The sequence below is a fragment of the Seriola lalandi genome, unplaced genomic scaffold, assembly GCF_002814215.2.
Source record: "Seriola lalandi dorsalis isolate HSWRI2012SDOR001 ecotype SW California unplaced genomic scaffold, Sedor1 jcf7180002054570, whole genome shotgun sequence".
Classification (NCBI taxonomy): domain Eukaryota; kingdom Metazoa; phylum Chordata; class Actinopteri; order Carangiformes; family Carangidae; genus Seriola; species Seriola lalandi.
In genome coordinates this window covers 3,219,309-3,240,980 of record NW_019525123.1, presented here as the reverse complement: position 1 = coordinate 3,240,980, position 21,672 = coordinate 3,219,309, and the positions used below count along the sequence as shown (strand labels likewise).

The 21,672-nt window shown below is 39.9% G+C and overlaps 1 protein-coding gene across 1 annotated transcript in view; it reads left to right on the top strand.

Moving 5' to 3' along the window:
* The window catches only part of cntnap2a (contactin associated protein 2a), a 339,851-nt gene that overhangs the window by 147,234 nt on the left and 170,945 nt on the right, over positions 1–21,672 (top strand). The window contains exon 3 of the mRNA XM_023416970.1: positions 19,638–19,831. Coding sequence (XP_023272738.1) covers positions 19,638–19,831 — 194 coding nt within the window. The remainder of the gene's footprint in view (positions 1–19,637; positions 19,832–21,672) is intronic.

Sequence of the window (21,672 nt, the reverse complement as noted above, 5' to 3'; positions counted from 1 at the left end):
AAGTTTTCCTCCGTTTTACAGTTTGAATCACATTTCTACGTGCAGGTATGAGAGAGCTGGGTGACTCAGCAAAAAGGTGCAATTTTGTAGAAAAAAGGTGGGTTTCTAAAGAAAATTCCAATGCATTTCTAATGCATTATTTATTCCCAGTTTTTTGGGAATAACTTTGGGAAACATTTGAATTTTAACACCAAAAGTCATAGCACCCCTTGCGGGATCAAGACGCACGTTTTGATGTATATATTACCGGGGTTTTCTCAAAGCTGCGGGACGAGTTACGCGCTGAAATTTGGCGGAAGAATAATAAACCCGAGGCTCCGCCCCGAGGCACTCCTCTCAGCTATTCTAGCTGTAGAGGAGTGCCTCGGAGCTGAGCACCCGTGGCACTAATAATTAGCTGTACTGTAAGCTAGATTTGTTTTTTTGTTTTTTTTTGTTTCCATTATTATATTTGTGATAGGATAAATCAAGCAGGGACAGTTTATGCCTCTGGGTTTTGAAGACAGAATAGACTGATAAAGACTCTGACACTTTATTTGTCTGTGTGCCCCTTTCGACTCATTCCCTCTTCTGTTCTCCCTCTCTCTGTTAATATCTCATTCTCACCATCCTCCTCAATCTCCCCTTTTGTCTTTCTACTTTTTCCTCTATTTCGTCTTCTTTTTTTTTTAACTTTATGTCCCTCCATCCACTTGTTCCCTTGTTTTTTCTCTCCTTCTCCTCTTCTTTCTTTTCCTGTCTGATCATTTTTCTTACCTTTGAGACCTTTGCTCATCCTTTTCTCTCTCATGAGGTAGGTTTTTATCCAAAAAAACAATGTTGAAATGCCAAATATTTGAGAAAACCAGTTTCCCCATATAAAGTTTTTAATTTTCTTGTAATTTCAGAAACTTTGAAAAGCTTTTCCATAGATGCAGAGGACATTACACAATTGTTGTAAACTCTATTATTATACTTGTATCAGGCTCAGAGCTGATGGCTCATTGCAGAGGGGGTAAGGACCTGTAGGGTGCCTTTATGCGGCCCATTATGATGCAGAGTAGATGAGAGTGAACGAGTGACAGAGAGATTGACATTGGTGAAGTCGATGTCACATTTCCTCTCAATTTTAATCTTATTTCATAAATGCTCTGATCTAGTTTTTGTCTTTATACTTTTATTGGCACTAAAAAAAGCGAGGGAAACAGAAATGCAGGAGACAGGCTGACATGTCACTGGCAACCAAATTTACTCTGAATGGCCAAGGCCCTGTTAAAGGGGTACTTGGGGGATGGAATCAGTGACAGTACAAACATTGCCCCCACTGGTGCTGTTTTTTGCATAAGACAAGAACCTCTTGGCAGTATATACAGTAGTAAATAGTACTGTATATGTAATAGAATAAAAGTCAGACAAAAGTCTGTTTAGCAGCTCTTCATCAATGTGCAGCATTAAAGAAACCATTAAAAAACAGTAACAGCATAAAATAAAAACACAGATTTAAAGAAACGTATAAACAGTAGAAAGTGACAAAGTGCATGTGTGTGAGTGCGTGTGGGTTACTGCTTTCAGCAGTCAGTTCTTCAGTCATTCAGTGGAAGTGGGGAGGGTGGGGGGCACATAGGTGACAACCTTTGGGAAGAAGCAGTTTTTTAGTCTGTTTGTTTTGCATTTGATTGTCCTGTGTCCTCTTCCAGAGAGCGGGGACGGCACAGGCGGCCAGTAGGGGTGTGCAAAAACATCAGTTCACATTAGAATCGTGATTCTGTCTATACCGATTCAAAATCAATGAATCAATTCCAAAGAATTGATTTATTGCAATTCCAAAGAATTGATTCATTTTTCATTTTTGAATTTTACATTCTTTCCTGACATGAGTTTAGCTTGCCAGTCCGAGAGATGGCACCATGTCAGTTTCTGCCCAGGTATTCCTCCGTGGCATGAATGAGAAGAAATTGCAGTGTGGGCAATGGAAAACATAAAGGAAAAAGTAATTCAACCGGCCCCATCTTCATTGAAGGAAAGCATTTGGACACATTTCAGATCTTATAACCCTGACACACTTATGGGGCTTGATAAGACCCATGTTATATGCAGGCTTTATATACACTTTTAAGCACTTGATCTCACAAGATCTCACATTTAAAGTGCATCGATTGATTTCCAGACAGCAATCATGCATTGAGTAATATGCAAGAAAACATTCCACCTTAGAAGTTACCTGTAGCTGCCAGTAGTGTCTGAGTTGCTTGGTGAATTAAATAGTTAATTAGGAAAGATACATGAAAAAGTTGGCCTGTTATACCTGGACAGCTTGTGCTGCTTCCACAGTGCTGCTGGAAGTGAAAACCTGCTTAGATACGTTTCCATAGCCTAGCCTATTAGCTTGACCTTTGTTTTGAAATCATTCCAAACAAACTACTTGTGTTCATTCACCTACTGCTTCACGTTGATCACAACCTACTACATCCATAGGTGCGCGCCAGCACTTAAACAAATAGCACAACACCTCTGACCATCATATATGTATATAATATTTATCGTCATATACTATACGACCTATTATCATAATTTTTCAAATGATAATTGTTTTTGAATAGAGACTTGATTTTGAATTGAATCGTGAACCCAAGAACCAAAATTGAATCGTGAGATTTTCTGAATTGTGGAACCCTAACAGCCATTGTATATGTCACTGAGGGTTCGTTGAGTGGTCCTGATGACCTGCTCAGCTGCCTTCAACACCTATTGCAGGTTTTTCCGGTCCTCTGCTGTGCAGCTGCTGAACCACACAGTGCAGCAGTAGGTCAGAAGGCTCTCAATCGTGGCTTGGTGGTTAACCAGGAGTTGTTGTAGGAGGTGGGGCCGTTTTTTTAACTTCCTAAGGAAGTAAAGTCTCTAATGAGGTTTTCCCACCTGGTAAGAGATGTTTCTAGACCAGGTGAGGTCAGCCAAGATGTAGACCCCCAGAAACTTGAAACACTCCATCCTCTCTACCTCCTCCCTTCGTATACAGAGGGCAGAGTGCTCAATGTGCCTGGATTTCCTGAAGTCTATTACCATCTCCTTTGTTTTTGTGGTGTTGAGGTCCAGGTTAATGCGGGAGCACCACTCCACCAGTTGTTGTACCTCCTCCCTATAGGCTGTCACAATGTTTTCATAAGGTGCCTTGCAGCAAATATTTTAATTGTTTGGAACTGTACAGACATGTGATTCATGGATATATCTGTCACCTATACCATCTATCAGCATAACACTGTATGTTGGCATCTTTTCAGCCATCCTCCACGAACAAGCAATGGCATTAGCTGCTTCATGGCTAACTTATTTAGCTACAGATAAACTATGGTCAGGTGTTTTACAGCAGTGGTGCTATACTGATGACAGAGGAAATGTTGAGGTCAGTTTTCATTTACCTAGAGAAACAGCTCAAGCACCTATCTTTGCCTTTCAGTTACTTTAATTTGTTACCTATAAGGGCCAGTATAAAGGCAAATACAATTTATGTGCAATTAGCTTAATTTAGCTGTTAAAATCGTCCTGCCAATTTTATTAATCAGGCACTAACTATCACAACTCTGTCTCTACTCAGGTCATGGAAATTTTGACACCTAAGCGCTGCTTCATGTGTGACAAAAACATTTGAGAAACTCTGCTTTAACCTTCAGCAATAGAGCGATGATCTCCAAATAAGTTTTCAATTGTCACATAGCAACCACATGAGTGAGCTGCACCTCATACAAGGCTATGTTCAGTGCTTTCATCCAAAGACAGAAGCCCTGTTGATACTGGTCAAAATGGAAGAGGCATGGAGAGTGTGAAGCCAAAAAAGAGAATAGGGGAAGGGCAGAAGTGGAGAAAGGAGGCGTGGGAGGAGAGGAAGATGTGGAGAGAGAGAAAGAAGGGGTCTCTGAGGTGTGTAAACAGACTGAAATGGACAAAGGCAACAGTTGAAGTACAGACAGCAGTGAAAATGATAAGTGATGAACAATATGGTTGACAATATAAGTGTACCACAAGTGTATAACTAATGAAATTCAGCTTCAAGTTAAACAGAGGGATCTCAGAAAATGCAAAAAGGTATGTATAAAATTTCTGTGTGAATGCATCTTATTATCTCTGCTCTTGATAACAGCTTATTTTGACCTAGCCTTCGTTCAGTGAACAGGTCAAAAGGTGATTTTGGCTTTGGTCAGAGCCAATCACATAGGAGAGCGATGAATACAATTTGTGTGCGAAGAAAATTAAAGATTAATGGGTGAACTGATTTGTGTGTGTGAATGTCCCTATAGGAACGTGTGCATGTGAGCATGCATGTGCCCCCACATTGCTGCACGGTATAGATGTGGCCAAGCATGAGATTGGGCCACTAATCACAAACACGTGGCCACTGATCCTTACATTCCATTTTCTTTTCTCCTTTCTTTCTCCTTATCCCTCTTCCTATGTGTTCCTCTCTCCTCCACTCTTCCTCGTCTCTGTCTGCCCTCCATCACATCGTTGTCTCCCTTTTTTCCCTCTCCATCTCATTTTCCCTCCATACACTTTCTATTTTCTACAGTAACATTCTCAATCCCACACTCCATTTTCTCAGTCTGTCCTCTTTCTTTCTTACCAGACCTCATTATCTATTTTTTCTTCTCTCACATTCCTCTCCTGATGCACACTTTTCGAAGTTTTTCCTAAGTTTTAAAAAGTTACACGTATTCCTCTTCATTCAAATGAAGGACATCACAGTACTGCAATACAAATGCGCTCTGACTTGCTGGACAATTAAACAGAATCTCCCTCCCCTTTCATGCATTGCTTTTCACTCTCTGTCATCTTGCAAAATTGTTTGATGTCTCTAGCTGTTGCAGTCATCCATCGATAATGGCGGTCCGCTCCTAATTAAATTACTCCGTCTCCATCCGCTCCCTTTGCTCCATGACAGAAAGATGAAGTACTAGCAGAGGGTTAACCAGCTGTTTTCTTTCGGCTGCATTTTTCTTGTGGCCTAGAATCTTATTTAATTAATACTTTCTGTTAATGTTGTTTTGCTATGAGAAGTGGCAACTTTGATAATCACACGCTCACATGTTCTCACACACATGCAGTACATAAAAGCGAGTACAGAGGCATGAAAGCATTTTAACCCGCATGCGCAGAAACAAATTCTGCCCACTCACTCTCCCACGCTGACAGTAAGACAGAGGAAAGATGTTCTCTTTTGATGCTCTGATCTGCCACTGTCACTTTTGTTTGTGTCATGCCTGTCACCAGCTGCTCGACACCCGTCCAAAATCACACCATCTGAAGTCACTATCTGAACTCTGGTCTTTGACTTGAAAATCCCTCCCACCTTTGTGTTTAAGAAATCTTTTATCTCTTTTTTGCACTCTCGCACACAGATTTACTTGTTTGATCCTGCTTTTGTTCCTGTATTGCCCTAGCTTGCGCATTTCTGTTTTTCTCCACTGTTCCTCTTTACCTCTTCTGACTCATTTTTTACCATCAGTACTGTAAAAGCTATTTACTTAGTCAGGCATTTGAATTAGACCATGTATTTTATGATGCCCTGCTTGGCTGGCAATTTCACATTTGTGTTGCCATTCTAACTTTCTATACAGTAGCCTACATATTGTAAGTTTATTTTCAAGGTATTTGTTTTATTTCTCTTCATTAAGTTCCACTGCTTTTACTTGGTCAGAACCTTGCTGTTGGTGTACCCCACATTCCCAAGATGACTTTTTAGTGGCTTTTACTGCATGTTCATTGTTATTGTTTTTTGTGAAAAATGGGCATTAACTAACTTTGTATGGTCGCTATGTTTATAGCCCACAGACACCTGAACCTGAACAGTTGAAAAAAGCTGGAGTTCCACCTGTGTGTGCATGTATATACACAATACGCTTGTACAGTTGTTTGTAAGAATGTTTGTGGTTCCAATCAGTACTGATATCAGTTTGATTCCACAATAACACACTCCAACTGTGCTACTACTGCTACAATGCTGGGTTATCTGTGTCATCACAGATAACTCAAACCTTGTTTTGCAAGCTTGGAGAAACTCCAACCATGTTTTTGGCCTTGGCTGGCTCTTTTTATCTCACAAGGAGCTTCGCAGGACAGACATGTGAAGGGTGCCTCACAGGAACATTTTCACCGGGTAGCTTTCGGGTTGCAAAGTAATCTGATTTCTAACATGCTGTATAGTTAAAAATGCCAACATCATTGCCACAGGAACTGGTTCCAGTTAAAAAATTATAAAGATATATTGTAGAATATTGGGAATAATATGGGAGATTTGTCCCTTCAGACAGGTTTTAAGACATTTCTTGATGGGCTGATAAACTGCTAAAGTATATCATCAATACCAGAGTATTTCCCCGGTGAGAAAAAAATTAGATTGGAGTTTCCGCCATTTTTATATTCATTAGAAGACGTTCGATCTCTCTGACTGGGTAGGGCTGTTATTAGTTAATCTGTCATTTTGCATTGATCCATAAACTGTTTAGTAAATGAAATGTCTGAAAAAACAGCCAAAATGCTCATAATAAGAAGCTGAGGTGCCTTTTAATGTTTTTCTTTTTTTTTTTTTGATCAACTGTCCAAAATGTAAAGGTTTTCTATTTAAAGTCATATAAAACATGCAACAGCACTACATCCTGACATTTAGGAAGCTGAACTGGTCAATATGTTTGGTTGATTAAAGACATAGAATTGCTCAGTTATCCAAAATGTTGCTGACTACTCAATTAATTATTTGTTTGACTCGGACAAACAAATTACGGTGAATGGTGTTTTTTGCAATTTTTTTTCATCACTTAATGCCTCGATGTAGACTTCAAATATCTTAACACACACACACACACACACACACACACACACACACACACACACACACACACACAAAATAAACACACTGATGCTCTAAATGTCTATTATCCAGTAAAAGTGATTTGGTATCAGCAGTACTTTCAAGATTCTTATCAACTTCAGTAGAGAAAAATCTAGGTGGCAGTGCTCCTCTAGTTTCTGCCTCTTTGGCTTTCAAGGCTTTATTCTCTCTGCATTCCTCTTGGATTGTACTTATTGTCCATCCTTTATCATAGGCTCTATCTCATGATCTTTTTTCTCTTTGTTACTTGCCTTTCTCCTTCTCTTCGTATCTTCCTCAGAGGTGGTTTCTTTGACCTTCTGTGGTCCCCTGTTCTCTCGTCTATCCTCCTCCTGCTCCTCTTCTCCTCCCCGAACATCTGTGTGTGTGACAGGCGAGAGAACGGTGACAGTCCCCCGACGGTCCTCCCCTCCCCTTTCTCCTCCTTTTTTTCTTTCCTTTTTCCCTCTTTCGGTGATGCTCCTCTTCTCTCACTCTCTCACCCTCCATTCTCGCCAGCCCTCCTCCATCTCCACTTTATTCTGTCAACCTCTTCTCACTTCTCCCCTTTCTCCCTGCGGCTTTCACCTTTCACTGCACCTCTGTTCTTATATATATATATATATATATATATATATATCACTCTCCAACCCCCCCACCCCAACCTTTGTCAAGCTGCCCCTCCCCTCTTTCACCTCTCATCTGTTCTTCTTTTTCCAGGCCTCTCCTTTGCCCATTTCACTTCTATGGTCTTTATTTTTTTTTTTTTTTGCTCTTCCTCATCCTTGATTTGTGTCCCTTGTTCCTCCCCTGACCTCTAACATCAAGCTCTTTAGCCCAAAGCTCTCTTCTCTCATTGCTTTTTTTTTTAAGTCTATCTTTCTCGAAAGCTTGCCATCACTTTCGCAATCTTTTGAACCTTTACATCTCTCAGGACTTTTCAATCTATCTGCCTCTCTCTCGCTCCCATCTGTTCCTTCTGGTAACCCCATAACCCTAACATGCCTTCTGCTCCATCCGTCCTCTTCATCCCCTTTTCCCTAACCATCACCCTGTCCTTTCATTCACCCTCAAAGCCATGTTCAGACTTACAGAAGCACTTCTTTAAAAATACAGTCATCTCATTCATTTCAGTGAGACTGTGGGGCAGGTGTCTGGCAAAGAAAGGCAGAGGTACCTATTAAAAAAAGTTGGACATGGCGGAAACTTCTGACACAACACAATGCATGTTACTATCATGATACGTTGCCCATGATAGCGAGGGTATCACTACTCGATACATTGCAAGACAATCATCTTCGATACATCACGATATCTGTGCAAGTGAAGAAGGGAAAAAAAGCCCTAAAAAGGCAAGAAACAGGAATCATGTATTCACTGTATTGTGGTGGCAGTTTCACAGAATTTGACAACTTAGGTGAAACAAATTACAACGGGCATAGAGTCTTAGCTTTGTGCCTCTTTATCACACACACACTGACAGCAACTAGTTCATGTATACGTGTCATCAACTGAAAAAAGGCGGAACTGCCAGAAAGCAGAACAGTTCTGGAATTAGTGTTTAAAGTGTTAGAAATAAATGGATGCAAAAATACACATTTCTCTCTGAAAAAAAAAATAAAAAAATACACATTCAGTGTTTAACAAGCATAATCACACACATCTATCACACATCAGTATTCAGACTTCCAGACTGCAGTCTCTGTCTCAGTCACCTTCCAGCTACAATTTAGATGACACAAAAATGCCCGGTGTGTGGGTGTTTGTGTATGTATCTGTGTGTATGTTCACAGGGGTTGTCCTGGCTCAAAATGAGGCGGATGTGGTACCGTCCTGATCATGTGCACACATGTATGAGCACCATGCTTTCAGCTGGCTCACTTATTAACACTTATTACAAGCAACAATTTTAAGAGTTCTAGTGAATCCTGAGGAATTTCTAAAATAATTGCTTCAACAATTTAGGAGATATCACCTTGTGCATCTATTTCAATGACTAAATTAAATGATTAATTAAAAGACCTTTGCTGCCTTTGTGTCACATCTATAAATTCTGTTAGTGTTTAGAATTTTTTTAATGTGTAGCAGTTGAACATTTTTCTGGCTGATATTTGGATGAATGAGAAAGTTTTCTATTTCTTTTGTTGTATTTTGTTTATGCCTTTATCATTCTTCTAAAATTCAGATTATTTTACAGCGATGAAGACAAACAGTGCCCCAATGTCCACAACAAAGGACTATGTTTTTGAAAAACATTGTTTTCTTTATCTAATAATATCTGAAATACACAAACTGTAATTATTCCCGGTCTGAGGGGGTGCTTTAAAATCTAGTACAGGTGTTGCACTACTTTCAGACCTGACAAATTAACTGCAACTTGTCAGTAACATGAGTTATTATTTTTTAATTGCCTGTAATAATCACATTACGATACAGTACTGCCAAATTGGTGTAATGCTGCAATTGCAGTTACAAATGATAGAAAACCACAGAGCGGAAGAGAAAATAGTGTTTTCCATGAAGACGCTTGTCAGAGTTTATGGAGAACTAGAGGCGGCACAAAATTTGACAGAGGCGGCCACCTCATAATTCTCTATGCAGGAAAAAGCCTGGTTCAGCAGACTGCTGACCAGTTCACTCCTCGTCATGAAGCTTGCGTAAGTTTATGCCCAGCTGTGTGTCGGTGTGTGAGAGTGCGAGGCCTGCTCTCTCGATTGGAGACAATAGAGCCTGGCTGTTGATGCAGCAGTGAATAGGTGAAGTGTATGAGTGTGTGTTTTTGTGCAGGACAGCATATCTTGTCTGCCTTGTCTGGCAGTATGTGTGTGTGGAGTGTTAATGTCGCATAGTCTTTATGGTTTTTATTTGTGCCATGAGCATTGTAAAAGCAAAAGTTGGACCAGACTTTCAACTTGAAAGAATATAGTACCACAGTGATTTGTTTTCTCCCGTTGCCTATACTGTCTGCCATATTCCCCCTGTGAGTTACTTCTTCACCACAAGTTTATCGTCATTCATTTGATAGGTGTCACCACGAGGAGTCATGAAGTAGCGACTTTGGTTGGTCATATTATTATCACATTGTAACATAATTGCTGTAATTCTAATGTTTGGTTTGGGATTGTTGAGGAGGATCAAATGACTGCTTCCATGACAACTTTCAAGAGGTGTAAAATGTTCTCTCGCAGTATTATGAACTGTTGTGTGTCTTCAAACTCATGGATGCAACTCAACTTGACTGGATCATATAATTTCCTCACCATCATCATTCTCACCATTTCTCACATCAGCAACATTTGCACAACAGCGTACAAGGCAAAGGGGAAGAAGATCCAGATGCAGACTTGCTGCTAGAACATGTTCAATAAAAGTAATACTAGAAACTAGAGACTGACTGTGGTCAGTGAGGCATTAGCACTGCAGGGTAGATGATATTAGAGATTTACCATTTAAATGGCCTCGAACACTGCTTGCTTGGTGTTCCTAGAAAACTGCACATTAGCAGCTGCAAAAAACAGGGTATGAATGAAGAGGGATATGGCATGCCAGGATTAATCCATTTCGAACACTAAAATGTCTCACGGTTCATTACTGTCATCAGATATGACCAATGAAAACCCTTTGAGACAAAAAAGTTGTGTGGGTGTGTCTGTACTGTTTTTGAGGATACATGTAGAAAGGGATCCACACATCTTCAGTGTTTTCCACCATCTTGGTCTATGTAGTATTAAAATAAAAATACAAAAATACAATACAAAGGAAAATAAACATTTCTCTAAAAAGTATGTGCTAGCTTGCTTTGCTTGTGACTGTGGACAGACAGAGCAGATTAAATTATCGCGTTCTACATGTTCACATTTATGCATGTTGAACAGGTGTATTGATAAAGTTTTGGCTTTTGGCAAGGTTTTATTGCACTTAGGGAAAACCCTGTCAACTCTTAGATGAGCTGACACTTCCTGTGCAGTTATGGCCACATTCCACATATCACATATGTTCTAACTGGTCCTTTCTCACCTCCTCTGTCTTTCCTGTTGTCCTGAACTCTACCCATATTTTCCAATTTTTGCTCCTATTCCATGTCATTTAAACCCACCTGCAGACTAACTCTCAGTTGATGGTGCCCCTTTTTCAGTGTTGAATGGCTACCATTTATCTCTCTTTCTCCCAAGTTTGTTATCCTCTTCCCTGTGCTCTGTTCTTCTTCCCCTCTTCACTTTTGTGCCCATCTATCACCTTCTTTACCACAACTACATTGCTCCCTTCCTGTCCTTTTTTTCATCCCATCCGCATGTTATCTAATCTCTGCCCCTCCACCCAATATGAGAGCCATAAAATGCTCTCTCATCACTCCCTCTTCTGTTAACCTCATCCATCTCTCTTACTCTCCTGCATTTCCATTTTTCTGCCTCCTCCCCTCTCTTGTCACCCCCTCACCACCAGCACACACACCTTCTCGTCATTCTTCCCGACACCCATCTTCTGATCTTGTTCAAAGAGTCACACTGCCTTGGTCATTGTTCTGCTCAGCTCATCTTCTTAATCTTTATTTTCTGCTGTCTGTTTATTTATCACTATCACCCTGCACCTCCTGTACCTAATACCTCTCCACCCCCCCCCCCCCCCCCCCCCCCCTACTCTCCCCACTTTTGATACCTCCCCCCAGGGGGGAAGTGGCTTTGCTGCAACGGGTTTTTTTGAGGTATTGACATTTCCACTTATATGGGCCTGGTTATCTGTCAATGCTGGGGCTAGAGTGTAATGGCTCTGTAATTGGATAAGATATAGGATTTTTGTCAAGGGAAGGGGATACATCGCAAACCACCTCGCCTCTATTTTATCATATGATATCATATAATCTCTCATGCCTCCTCCACTATGCTTGGTGTTCTTCTCCCTCTCTCTTGTACTTTCTTGGTCTTACTATCTTCCCCTCTCTCACTTTGTCCCGATGTTTCTGTTCTCTCTCTCTTTCCCTGTCATTTCTAAATCAGTCACTCTCCTTCACTTGTGCTTTCAGCCCATCACTTTCTTATCTGTATTTATGTCCTTTAGAAAAAAAAATCCATCACAGAGAATCAAGGAAGACGGCCATGACATGGCCAGTTCGCAGTCCATCCACCACCCACTCTTCCTGATAATCATTTCACTGTCGCGTTCTGTCACAGGCTCAGCTGTTTGCTGCACCGATACATCCTCAGCGCTTGGTGTGTCCATGTGAAAGTGTATAAGAACACTGGCTACACTCCTCACAGTAACCTACAGTTAGTACAATTCTGGCATTTTTTTTTCTATCTCTCTCCCTCTTATTTTTCAGATGAAATCAGGTCAGTGGGATCCTGTCCAACATTTTTCTTTCCCTTCTGTCTAGCAGTTGCCTTGCTCTTTTGTTTCCACACCATTTAACCTGAGGCTCATTTAACCCGCAAGGTCCAGGGGAGTTTGGCCCTGCCTCAGGTAGACACCTGCAGGTGGAAAGGGGGGAAACTTTGGAGGGCACATGAGAATTTGTCTGGAATTGAAGGCAGAGCCATGAGGTTTAAGGCTAGGACAAGGATGCTGACTGCAATGGGAAAATGGGAAAATGGCGCTGAAACGCTCTCCTTTGATGCTTTCAGAGATAGTCATTTTATTCAAAGCAGTATTTCATCTTGGTAAAATGTTTTCCAACATTAGTGCACCTCCCCTGTATTGGAGATCATAAACCTTCAACTTTGGGGCTGTGTTTTTGAATATTTTTTACAACCTTCTAAGCTATATGCAAGAGGGTAAAGACAAGGAGGCCAAATAATATCACTCTTACCACTTACTGCAAGACTAAGATACCATTATCCCTTAAAATAACACCTTCAAATAATTTTGTTTTAATAGCGAGAAATGGAGAATGGTGCTCATTTCATTACCACGGTTTCCCTGGATCGCCTATTCTTGCACTATGTAACCTGGGATGAGTGGATACGATCTCCATCGAGAAGCACGAAGCGCTTTATGGCACTACAGCAAACCCCACTAACTTTGGGTCTTTAACTAGTTATGAGAAGAAGCTGTATTTCAGTATGGACATCATGGCAGAGGCAAAGAGAGCTCCTAGCATGTACATTTAACACACAACTGCTGTGGTTTCAGATGTTTTTTTTCGGTCAATGAGATTAGCTCAATGGCATGAGTGGACAGCTTCTTCGCTGGTTTGTACTGAGATTTTGTGTTTATTGCCTGAGCAATTGAACGACTTAGTTTGCTTCACATGAATGGTTTGCTGCTAGGGGCAGGGACGCCATTGGTGAAAGATGAGGTTGCTGAGAGAAAGTCTGTCTATATAACGACTTCATACTAAATACTGCGTAACGTTCATTGTTTTTGCATTAATTTGAATGGTAGCTATTAATAGTCATTACTTAATAGTCGTTAACATTTTGACATTTTACACATTTTACACTAACTATGCTAATTTTAGAACATTTTACAGTACAACAGACAGGAAACTTGGGCACCAAGATCCTTTATGGCGAGGCAGCCACAGCAACTACACAGTCAACATGACAGAATTAATGCATGAGAAGCAAGGACAGGAAGAGGGAGAGAGGCAATGTATGGATGCGGACGGGAAATTAAACCCATAGCCAGGTTATTATAGTTTATGATAATGCAGGACAGTGGGGATACAGCCATTTCATACAGGAGACAGGCATATAGGCCCTACACGAAGATCTACCGATGCACATTCACCCCACAGATATTCATAGACAGCTGTCACTGTTTGTCACACTGTTAACAGAGACATTCTGAAGTGTAGCTGTTTTTCAAGATTCTGTCACAAGTCACAACCAGAGACATTAATTTTACACAAACGGTGGCAGCAGTAAATAAGATTCAGTGTCATGGATGCGAAAAAACAGGATCTTACCTTATAACGATGTTGATTCTCCAAACATAGACTTGTGCTCTACAGTGATGCTGAGAAACTCTCATGAGGTCCTGAATGAGGCCCTGAGTGCCTCACAACAGAGAATCCCAAAGACTGTTCTCCGTTTCATAGCTTATTTGTGAAGCCGTGCTACTTTTGCCTGCCATAGGCACAGGGTATCCTTGATATACTATATATATATATATATTGCTTTTGTCCTCACACACCACCTTGTTGGACACAATGTAAAAATGTTGCACACAACATCTTCATCAACAGAAAAACTGGTACAAGTTTTTGCACTTTGCTGATGACTAATGAGTGTGGTGATGCTTTTATGCTTGTATCCCAGAGAAGAGACTGGACACACTACTGGCACCATTGAAATAGTAACCTTGTAGTTCTTCCAAAGGAAGGTTCAGTTGCAAGAAGATGTCCTTGATGCAGTGAAAGAGGTATTGTTCTTGTCGGATGTTCTGTCATGTGCATTATAAAATCTCCTAAATACACTCTGCTGGTTAACTCCACATAGTACAGATGACAAAAGACATGCCTAGATTACCCAATGTCCGTTGTTCCTCACTGGTCAACCCATAGCAATGAGTCAGATGCCCCATTCTGCACTGAGTCTGATATCCAATTGTCTCTCCTGAGCAGCCACTTGCAAGCTGCTCATGAGTTGCCATAATACTCTGTCACGATGACACTGGCCTCTCAGAGGTAGCCCTTCATGGGCTAAAAAATTGATTACCCTGAAAGCCAGCTTAAGAACCATCCTGGCAGTGTTTTGTTCCTTTGCCACAATATCAGACAGCAGAGCATTGATTGGTGTGCTCGTTAACACAGCAATCTTGTTCAGAGCCTCAAGATGAAAACATGATTTTTCATGCTCTCTCCATTTTTCCACAGCCTTTTGCCAATTTGAAAAGCCTCCTTTTCAGAAATGTGGTGGCAGCTCTTGTCCGGCCCTTATTAATTAGCTCCTTTGCTACAGCTTAGCAACATGTGAAGCACAAGGCTTTATCCATTTCTTTCACATGTTATTACACAGAATGTAATGCACCATCATCCTGTAATTCCCACTTGTGGCTGTAGAGGTCGCTGTTGCCACCGCGCAGTAAAAGTTGCATGGTCTTGCTTTAAACAAGTAATTTCCCCTGTGTCCATTTCAAGAAAAACCCCCAAAAACACAAACACTCATAATAAAATTTCATGTTCCGCCTGAGTGAGGACGTACACATTGAACCAGAGTTTAGCTGAAAATAAGTCGAGATAACCCCTATGTAAGTGTCAGTATGAAGTGGATTTTATTTGTGCTTGACAGTATTTCCATTTTTACTTACTTATACTGTGTATCTAGGTAAAGTATCATTCTATGTTCACCTGTGCACAGGCTGTTGTGGAGCTTTGTGATAATTCCCACAGATCAATAACAAAATTTTAATGTTGTGGTCACATGCTAATTGTAGTTTCATCCATGGCCTGTTGTTTATCTCTGAGCTGAAACTGAAAATATCAATGAATGCTAGTTACGTGGATGACAGCGGACTCCCCAGGATAATATTATGTCTTGCCAGTGTTGTCTTTAGGATTTTAAGCTGAAGAATATAGGAGGGCATAAAGAACTTTAGGGGCAAATTTATCAGATAATGTGTCAGCACAATGATGATACTGAACAAATACTGAAGGTCATGGTTCAAAAATATTGTCTATAGTCTAAATTTAAATTACTTATCTGATATCATATCCCCCTGACAGTGATATGACAGGAAAGAAAATGTCTCACTATTAGTATGAACTAAAGATACACACAGTTTATTTGTGGTTGTACAGAGGTGTTGCAGAGTGGAGCTTCTTCTCACAAACTATCTTTGACAAGTGCTAATGCCGCTGTTAGCATAGAGCACACAAACTGACAACAGCTAAGTTTAATTTCGGCCTGACATCAAGTTACTGGCAGAATTACCATTAATTAGTGACAGCTGATATGACGTACCACCGGCAGTCTGTGTCATTTTAACCACCGAAAACGACGCTCAGCACCCGTTAAGATGAGATGTTGCAGCTGATGTTTTATACACTGCTTTGCTAATGATTATTAATGTTGGAGCTTAGTGAACCTATGTATCTTTGCAACATCAGTGTCTTAACTCAGTCAGTCACCGGAGCACCCAATGAATATTTCACTTGCCAGTTTTCATTGGCTTATGCAGCTGGATACTGCTTTTGTAAGCAGGTCGTCTGACCTGCTTTCAGTTCATCCAGCGGTCCACAGTGGGACTGTGCTGACAAGTGGATCACTTGATTTTTTTTTTTTTTTTTTTTTTTTTCCAACAGACACATTGGTTCAGCGTAATGATCAAGCCATCGTAATTGTTGTCTTATCAACCTTAAGCCTACTATACACTAGAAGACTTTGGAAAGACAAAGGTCTGACACCCTCACATGTTTTTTGTCACACATTATAAGATTTTATAAAGACTGGGATCTTACAGGGTCACTATTTGATAACATTCCTTTGAGATTATTTTCCATAATGCTTCTGATGGAAATTTAGAGGATGAAATACTTTTTTTCCAGATTGTTTTTCTCTTTGAAATTCTACATAATTATGATTATGATTGTTATTATTAGTATTATATAAAGTTAGGATCTAAACACTATAATTGCAATGATCCGCCCCAAAAATGACAGTGTTTGTACTTTGTATTTATAATTTCCGTGCCACAACTCAAGCAAAACTCTCATAATTTTATGTCAACATTGGAAATTTGTCTGTGACAGTAAAATCCCTTGAAAAGTCGTTTGGTGCAAGGATGGCATAAAGGGCTGCTTGGGCTGAATTTTGTAAAACTTTTTATGTGCACACGATGCTCCTCAATACATTTTACAGTTTGCACACATTATTTTTAGGCACAAATGTAAATTGTAGGCTCTTACTGTAGGGCCTTGCTTTTCTCCTCTTTGACTTTTTTCTCTTACTTATTCTTCTTCCCTCTCATCAGGCGCACAGACTATAGACATCCAACTAGATCAACTATCTGCATAGATGCATGGATGTGTCTCCACTCCTTGTATCCTCTTCAAAGTCATATAATTGCGACTTCATGACATTTCATAAGATTCTGAAGCATGGCAGGCTGCTACTCCAAAATGTAAATAGCAGACTCACTGCTTGTGTACCAGTAGTAAAAAAGAATCCATCCTGAAATGTCAAACATGCAAATTACATTTCTCTTGAAGTTGAAGTGTCTTCGTTGTTGGAGAGTGAATAATTATATGATACTTAAGAAGAGTGTATTTGCCATTCTTGTGAAACATCTTTATAGACTGCAGGCTCCAACCCTGTATGCACAGCTTTTAATAAAACATTATTTCTCCCACACTATTCCTATGTCTGTCTTGGAGCCGCTCTCTGCTGGACACTGACCATTAATAACACGACAGACTATAACCTTGTAACACATTCTTTTTAAAAAAATGTCATTATGATGGTACCATGCTGCTTTTCTGCCTTTCTTGGACTCAAGAGCTGGTCTGCCCTGAACATTGGCAACCCAATGTGTATGTACAACAGACAGCTCTTGCTAATAATACACGCTTTTTATTTATTTATCCCAGGGCCAAGCCATTTTCTTATAGAATTATTATACTGACGATACAACAGAGGTGGGAATCACAGAGTAACTCACGATACAATACTATGATGATACATTGCTGATGATAGCGATGATATTACGATATAGCGATTCTGCGATATATCACACTGTGTAAGTGAAGAAGAAAGTACCCCTAAAAAGGCAAACAGCAGGAATCATGTATTTATTCTTTGTATTGTGTCAGTTTCACAGAATTGAAACAATGTACAACAAATTGCATTGTAGGGCTGAACGATTTGGGAAAGTAATCTAATTGCAATTATTTTTTAGAGTTCCTTATCTTCTGTATTATTCAACAAACACAAGCAATAAATCATTCTATATTACAACACAATATTTAATAGATTAAACATAAACTGTTCTTTCCTGTAGGCCAGGCCTATATGTCATGATGAAATTAGATGATGCATGAATTGATATGAATGACATGTTTTGTATTTAACTACTTCAATCACTGACTGATTTGTTTAACTTACATCCTTTTAAGCATGTGAAATTGTCCGTCGTTATGCAGACATGGTTCTCTTCATGGAGGTCCCAGTTGGTAGTAGTCTTCATTAATCAAATGCACCGTAAAACTCTGATAGGGCTCCACTGTACGGCTTGACCACGTGAGTTGTAGTAGCGTAAAACTCCACTGTTTTCAGCTCCGCTGCGACTCTCAGTTTGCATTTTTTATATAGCTCCGGTATGGCAACCTGGCTAAAATATGTGCGGGAGGGCATGCTGTACCGCTTATCCAGTGTATTTATCAAAGCCATAAACCCAGGCTTTGTCACCGTGCTGAGAGGCATCGTATCTTTCTCTATGAACTCTGTTATTGCCTAAGTAATTTCCCCGTGCTGTTTTGAATTATGTTCATATGGAATTATGCTTTCAAACATTTCGGTAGTGATCCTTGTCTGGGTGGTATTTGGCTTACTTGACGCACTGGTAGGTTGGCATTTTAGCCATCTATCGTACATGGCTTTGCTGTGCTGATACAGGTTAGTAGTGTTACCCCGTGGGTTAGCAACGGTAGCAAGGCAGGCACTGCACAACACCTGATGCTGTGCAGCATCTTCTTTTTTGAAGCCAAAATAGTTCTACACAGCCGACGTACTGCTCCTCTTTGACACTAAAGTTTCTGCAGTGCCAGGTTCTGTCAAGCCAGAGGCCATTATACAACAGGTCAAAGTGTAGCGTGCCAAGTTGTTGCTCCCTCTTTTGGCGACTGCTCTACTCTTGCTTGAATGTCAGGTAAACAGAGTGTAATCGCAGCCTTTGCGATAAGAAAATTGCGTTTTATCATATCACAATATTATCGCAATTAATCATTCAGCCCATTTTCTTTCAGAGTTTTAGCTTAGTGCCCCTTGAACGCACACTCACACCATGAACTGACAAAAGGTTTAACTGCCAGAAAGCAGAACAGTGTTACAGAGTTAAAGTGTTTAAAGTGTTTAATATAAATGAATGCCAAAATACAAATTTCTCTCTAAAAAAATTACATATAATGATGATAAACACATTAAAAATACACATTAATTGCTTAACAAGCATAATCGACTTGTTTTATATTAACTGGACACATTTCTATAAAAGTAGTATTCAGACTTGCAGATTGCAGTCACCTTTGAGCTATGATTCAGGTGTGTGTCAGTGTATGAGAGCAAAAGACCTGCTTTCTCCGTAGGCGGAAACAGTGCCTGGTTGTTGACACAGTGTTGAGTTAGTCAAAGTGTATGTGTGTTTGAGTGCTGGACAGCGTCTCTGGTCTGCCTGGTCTGGCAGTGTGTGTGTGGCATTAATGTTACGTAGTCTTTGTCGATTTTATTTGTGCCATGAGCACATTGTAAAAGCTTAAGAGGACCCAGACTTCTGACTTGAAACATGATGGACCTCTTTGATTTATTTTCTCCTGCTGTCCTGCTGTGCTGTCTGTTATATTCCCCCTGTGAGTTTCTTTTTCTTCACTATAAAGTTTATTTATTTGATAGGCGCCACCGTGAGGAGTCATGAAGTAGCGACTCTGTTAGGTCAAATTAGCGGGGGAATTTAGAGCACCTTTATATAAAGAATATTGATATGTAGTGCCATTGTATCAATAACTTATTGCAAGAGGAAGTAATACAATATATTACTGTATTGATATTTTGTCACATCTCTACTATACACTGTTAAAGCAATATAAGATATTTGAAGAATAGACAACCCTTGACTTGTCACTCATTATAAAATTTCACTGACTCCTCAGGTGCTGGTGGATGGTCACCTCTGGACAGTGACCATTACCAGTGGCTACAGGTGGACCTGGGTTCCAGGAAGCAGGTGAGCGCCATAGCAACACAGGGTCGCTACAGCAGCTCTGATTGGACGACACGGTACCGTCTTCTCTACAGTGACACAGGTCGGAACTGGAAACCATATCACCAAGATGGCAACATTTGGGTGAGTGAACAAGAAACATGTATGTGTGTTAATACAAGCAACGGCCACAGGATGTTATAAAGGGAACAGACAGTAAGACCATCAATAACAGAGCTCTACATTCAGCCTGTTTTTAAATTCATGTTGGGTGATTATTGTAGCTAACCATATCCCAAACTATTTTCATACACTACTCTGGAAAATATCTGCTCCTATAACTATTTTTTATTTACCCATGTTAATCATTTTTTGGTGTAAAAAATTAATATATGACTCAAGATGTAGGTGTTAAAAGGACTGGTCAGAAGGGAAATGCTTTCGTGATGACAAAAGAGGAAATTAAATGACACTCTACTGTTAATACAAGATAAATTTTCTCGTCATTATTATGAAAATGTGAAGGCTTCCTTTCACCCTACCATAACCCAGAGCATAAAACCTTGTGTGGGAGGAAAGCTCTCAGAGTGCCACAGTGGTGCACATAAATATTCATCAATTAATTAGCTCAGTTTTAACCAAATGTATCATCTCAGCCACAGACCTTATTCAAGCCCTGATGGGCTCTAGACGGAAAATACAGTGTAAGAACATTTGGGAATGAGCTACTAGCTCTTTATTCCTTGACAATGTGTGGATGTCAATTCTTTCTGGCTATATCATCTATGTCTGTTATTCCAAAAAAACATACCTCCATCAATGCACTGTTAACAAGCACGGGAGTGGGACATCTGATGATCCACAATCATTAGCTAATGAGTTAATGGCCCAAAATAGTCACTGTTTCTGGGCTACAGGTAATAACAGATGTGCTTTCAGCTAGAGGAGAGTGGGGGAGTAGAAGAATAGCCCTGTCATGAATAACACTGATACACAAAGCCAGTCAGCAGTCTAGGACCTGCAGTAAAGGGGATGGGGCTGTTTGCTTGTTTATCTCCACCAGTGGAGAAACATGTTTTTTTCACCAGTCCATCTGATTCACATCCGCTAGAAGGATCTGTGCAGAAAGAGCGTCAAGGTTGTTAACTCTAGCACTGCTGGATTCTTAGGTTATTATCTCCCATAGAAGGCCATTAGGTCTATCTACTTTAGTTTACTTTACTGAACTAGTGGTCAGGGACAACACATGCTAATTAGCATCGATATGTTGCTAATGTATCAGATTTGGCAAAAAGTCTAAACAGAAGAGGAAAAACGAGCAAACCAGCATCAAGGACGTAGAGGATGCAGCAAAAATGAGAAGGAAGCCTGGTAATTCATTATAAACAATATTAGGCATATACCTTTTTTAAAAGATCACTTACTAGATTAGTCAGAATGTTGTATTGTATAACAGTAATTGAATTAAAAATTAAGAGATTTTTGTAGCAGTAGCAGAGTAACTTTGAATGAAATATATTTCTTTATTTTTCCGTTGCCTTTCTATGAATTAAATGTTAAGAACCTTGAAAACAGGTGGAATAAAAGAAGATGACCCTGTTGAGCCCTTATGATCATAGTGTTAGTAAGCATTGAATCTAATAATAATAAGGAAACATTTTTCCTCCAGAATGGTTAACTATTTTTTATTTAGCTAACATTTAGCTATGTTCTGCTTTTTAAGCTACAAACGAAACACTTTAAATGCTTACTTAGATGAAATTACACCACATTCAGACTGTTGGTTACCACACAAAAGCAATTTTCTCTGTTTTTATTTTTTGCTTTCCTACTTAACTACAGAGTTTCAGTGTACTTTAATTTAGAGTTGCTTTCCCCATGAAAGGTAGTTATTTTTTATGCCGCAATGTTTATTTTACCAAATTAAATTCAGAATAACTCACATACACTGGCAGCCAATTTTCATCAGCTACTGTAACTGGTTC